This window comes from Oxyura jamaicensis, chromosome 13 (assembly GCF_011077185.1).
Source record: "Oxyura jamaicensis isolate SHBP4307 breed ruddy duck chromosome 13, BPBGC_Ojam_1.0, whole genome shotgun sequence".
NCBI classification, from domain to species: domain Eukaryota; kingdom Metazoa; phylum Chordata; class Aves; order Anseriformes; family Anatidae; genus Oxyura; species Oxyura jamaicensis.
In genome coordinates, this window is record NC_048905.1 from 10,822,372 (window position 1) to 10,826,588 (window position 4,217).

The 4,217-nt window shown below is 61.7% G+C and overlaps 1 protein-coding gene across 9 annotated transcripts in view; it reads left to right on the forward strand.

Annotated features, from left to right (window-relative positions):
- The first annotated feature begins 220 nt into the window (after window positions 1-220).
- EBF1 (EBF transcription factor 1) overlaps window positions 221-4,217 on the forward strand; it is a 273,556-nt gene continuing 269,559 nt past the window's right edge. For 4 of the 9 annotated variants that reach the window (XM_035338927.1, XM_035338928.1, XM_035338933.1 and 1 more), the window contains exons 1-4: window positions 222-1,224; window positions 2,606-2,762; window positions 3,074-3,137; window positions 3,389-3,444. In XM_035338927.1, the coding sequence (XP_035194818.1) occupies window positions 1,091-1,224; window positions 2,606-2,762; window positions 3,074-3,137; window positions 3,389-3,444 (411 nt within the window). In that variant the 5' untranslated portion in view covers window positions 222-1,090. Of the gene's footprint in view, window positions 1,225-2,050; window positions 2,296-2,605; window positions 2,763-3,073; window positions 3,138-3,388; window positions 3,445-4,217 lie in introns of those variants that run through there. The other 5 variants (XM_035338929.1, XM_035338930.1, XM_035338931.1 and 2 more) reach the window with 3 other exon arrangements.

Genomic DNA, 4,217 nt, shown 5'->3' on the forward strand with positions numbered 1-4,217 from the left:
CCCCCCCCCCGGGGGGGCGGGGGGACGCGGGGCAACTTTCCCCCGGGCCGTGAGGGCTGGGCGGGAGGGGGCGGGGATATGCTAACGAAGGGGGCGTGTCCTCGCCCCCGCGGCTGCACCTCGCGGGCGGCCATTGGTTGAAGGGGAAAGGAGGGAGGGGGAGAGGTGACGCGATGCAAATGAGGAGGGGGCGTGTCTCCCCCAGGCCCCGCCCCCCGGGCGCCGGGGCTGCGGGGCTCGTGTCGGGCGGCGGGGCCAGTCAAAGTGGCTCCCATAGGGAGAGGCGGCGGGTCCGGGCCGGCGCTGCGGGAGAGGGAGGGAGGGGGCGCGGGCACCGGGAGCCCCAGGGTCTCCCTCCGTCCGTCCGTCCGTCCGTTCGTCCGTGCCGCCGCGGGTGCGCCCCTCTCGCTCCCTTCCCGGCGTGCGCCCGGCTCCGGCAAGTCGCTTCCTGCGCTGCTGAAGGAGGGAGGAGAGAGCGCTTCGGCTGGGAGAGAAGAGAAGAAAAGAGGGAGAAAAGAAAGAAAGAAAAGAGAGAGGGGGGAAGGAGGGGGAGAGAGAGGGGGGGGAAACTTGCCTCTCTTGTCACTGGAAAATGACACTTGATGTAGCAGAGCCTGCCGCAGCTCCCGTCCGTCCTATTGTTTCTTAAACTGCCAGCCGAGATTTTTTTTTTCTTTCTTTTTTTTTTTTTTTTTTTTTTTTTTTTCTCTTTGCCTGCTGCCATCCGAGGGGTGTCTTCATACAAAAGGGACTTCAAGTACTCCTCCGGCTTGTGAGCGCTGCAGCCAGCCCCCAGCATCCCGCAAGCCCCTCCAAGCACCCAAACAAACTGCACACGCAGCAAACAGCAGCAACAAAACCGGGCTCTGATTGCCTCTGGATTTTTTTTTTTTTTTAATGTGCGTGCCTGTGTTTGCTTTCTCTGACTTGCTTTGATTCCCGAGATCAGCTGCAGAGAGAGAAAGAGAGAGAGAAACAAAAACACACATAACAGTCCGCCTGGCGATTTCATCACTATATATACATTTTTTTTTTTTTTTTTTTTTTTTTCCGAGTAAAGAAGGAAGATTTGCGCTCTTGTTTCTGATTCATGTTTGGGATTCAGGAAAGCATCCAGCGGAGTGGGAGCAGCATGAAGGAAGAGCCCCTCGGCGCGGGGATGAACGCGGTGCGGACGTGGATGCAGGGAGCCGGCGTCCTGGACGCCAGCACGGCCGCTCAGAGGTAGGCAGGCTCCGCGCCCGCGCCCGCGCCCCGCTCCGCACCCCGGGGCTCCTGCAGCGCTGCTTCCCCCGGGCATCGCCTTCCCTCCCCTCCCCACCCCCCCCCCAGCACCACCAAAAAGCCGGCTCCGGAGCTCTGCTGCCAGCAGGGAGTCGCGCGTAGATGCGGTCAGTTAAATATTTCTCCCTCTTGTCCCGTAGGAAGGACTTTTTTATTATTAAAAAAAATCAGCATCGTAACAATAAAGGAAGCGGCGAGTCCTGTTAGGTAGGGATAGATAGGTTTTAATCTGTCGAGCCTCTTGTGTTCGCGCGGAGGAAGGAGTTTTCAAAACTATGTTTGCTGCTGATTTAGTCTTAAGATCTCCAAATGACACTTTCCTCCTCCGATAAGCCCAAAGTTGTGCAGGGATGTCTCCAAAATATATTTCTTCACTTCTCTTTCTTATCCTCGTCAGCATCAGCAGCTTCCCTCCTTCTCCCCCGATAAGCGGGGAGTTTTGCGAAGCTTTCTCGAGGAGAAATTAAATTTGAAGCCTCTTTGTAAAACCACTGCCACTTATCTTAGATTTCTAAAAAAGAAATCCCTTCAACCGGGAGGTGGATTTGGCGGAGCTGCACCCAGCCTCGCCGTCTCTCTCGTTTCTCCTTATCCCCATCCTCTTCCCCGGGAAAAATAAAAACCGATGCCGGAATCGCAGCCTGAGCCCTGGAGCCGGCAGCAGCCCAGAAGTTTGGTGTTGACATCTCCCGGTGTCTCCCACCTCGCCCCGCACCCCTCCCTTTGGAGCCCTCTAAGGAAGGGAAAGTTGTGCAGGGACAACCCTGAAATATTTCAAGTTGTCTCCTCGGTTGCCCTCGCGGTGTTTACCCACCACTCCGGCGAGGGGAGGAAAAGCTCAGCAGGACTGAAACTGAAAGATAAGGCACATGGGCGCTCCGGTGACAGCTTCGAGCCGACTTTGAGAAGTGGCAGGAGCATGCCGCTCCGCGGGGCAAAGCGTCGCCGGGGCTGAACGCTCCCCGCCATGCAGGGCCGGCTGCGAGCCGCCACGGTCCCCGGGGAGGGTTGGTGGGTGCCGGCTGGGGGTGCCTGGGGAGATGCTCGGGGCTCCGGGCTGCCCGCAGGGAGGGATGGGTCGGGGCCGTGCCGTGCTCCCGGCCCCGCGGGGCTCCGACGTGGCCGCGCTGGAACACGCCTTTGCCCCGGCCCGGAGGGAAGAGCCCTGGGGAGGGTCAGGGAGGGATGCTCGGTCCCCGGGGAACCCATCGGGGTCCCGCAGGGCCCCTCCGGGGGAAGGCACGGGGCCGGGAACGGGCCGGGGGGGAGCGTGAGGCCGCGCCGTCGGGGCTGCTGCTAACCCGGCTCTTTGTGGTCCCAGCGGAGTGGGTCTGGCCCGGGCTCACTTCGAGAAGCAGCCTCCTTCCAACCTGAGGAAATCCAACTTTTTCCACTTCGTCCTGGCTCTGTACGACCGGCAGGGGCAGCCCGTGGAGATCGAGCGCACCGCTTTCGTGGGCTTCGTGGAGAAGGAGAAGGTGAGTAGCCCGGGGCCCCGCGGGGACCCGGCCGCCTCTCCCGTGGCCTCCCCGCTCCTTTCCCCCGGGGCCTCGGCAGCGGCTCGTCCCGGGAGCCTCCGCCGCCTCCCGGCCGCTTCGCTCTCCCCTCGGCCCAGAGGGCAGCCGGGGGGGGTGTCTCCTCTGTATGCCCGGGGCAGGGGAATGGGCTGAGAGCTGCCTCGTCCAGCCCCGGGGCCGCCCGGCACCCAAGCGCTAGAGAAGCTTCTCGCGATGTATTTATTATTTCTCTCCCCCCCTTTCCCCATCTCCCTTGTCTTCTTCGAATTCAGGAAGCCAACAGCGAAAAGACCAATAACGGGATCCACTACCGCCTGCAGCTGCTCTACAGCAACGGTAAGGGCTGGGAGCCCCCGGGGGCAGCCCCGACACGGCCACCTCGGGGAACCCGGGCTGCAAAACCCGAGGGGGACCCAGGGAGCCGCCGTTCCGGCCCCCTCCGCTCCGCGCATCTCCGCTCCCGGTGCCCGGCTGGGGCGGGGAGCTTCGGACAGGGACCCCCGACGGCTCCGAGCCCTCGGGCGAGCCCCGGCGCGGTCCCACCGCCGCCGGCCGGCCCCGCTCCTTACTCCTGTGCCTTGTTTCAGGGATCAGGACGGAGCAGGATTTCTACGTTCGCCTCATCGACTCCATGACCAAGCAGGTGGGTGCTGCGGGGGCGGCCGGCGGGGCTCGGCGGGGCGGCCCGAGGAGGCGAAAAACCCTCCCCCGGTGCTGAGCGGTGCGGAACGCTTCCCTCTTGAGTTGTAAAGGGGCTGCCCGAGCTCCCCGCTCCGCACCCGAGCAGCGCCGGGGGTTTTAGGGCCGGGCTGGGGAGGGGGCGACCCCGACGGCGGGGCTGCGGGGCAGGCGAGGAGGGTCCCCGCGGGGAGCAGCCCGGAGCCGGGCTGTGGGGGAAGCCCCGCAAAAAAAAAAAAAAAAAAAAAAAAAAAAAAAAAACAACCCTGGCGGCTCTCCAGCCGGCCCGAGCCGGGGGCTGTTTAGCCGCTTAATTGTCAGAATTAACCTCCCGGCCCCCCTCCCCTTTCCCCAGCCCACCAAGCGCTGGGAGCACAAGCCGCTGCTCGGGCGCCGGGGCTCGGATTTGTCTTTGCTTCAGTTGCGCTGGGGCGCGGGTGTAAAGGAGGAGCGATGAGATCGGGGCGGATTTGCATGTCGGAAGAGCCCCCCGAAAAAGCTGCGCGGGGAGCGGCGAGCGCCTTGGGCGGCTTCGAGGAGGGCTGTAGGGCAGCAGAGCTTGTAAATGGATTAACTCGAATTTGGAGCTTGCTCTTTAGCTTTCCAAACAGAGTAATAACGTGCGCGTCTACCTGTAAAAAAATCACACTTTTCGGTATGAAAGCAGGGTTTTTACAAAGGGACTGTCTGAACAAATCGATTCTCCTTTTTTTTTTTTTTTTTTTTTTTTTTTTTTTT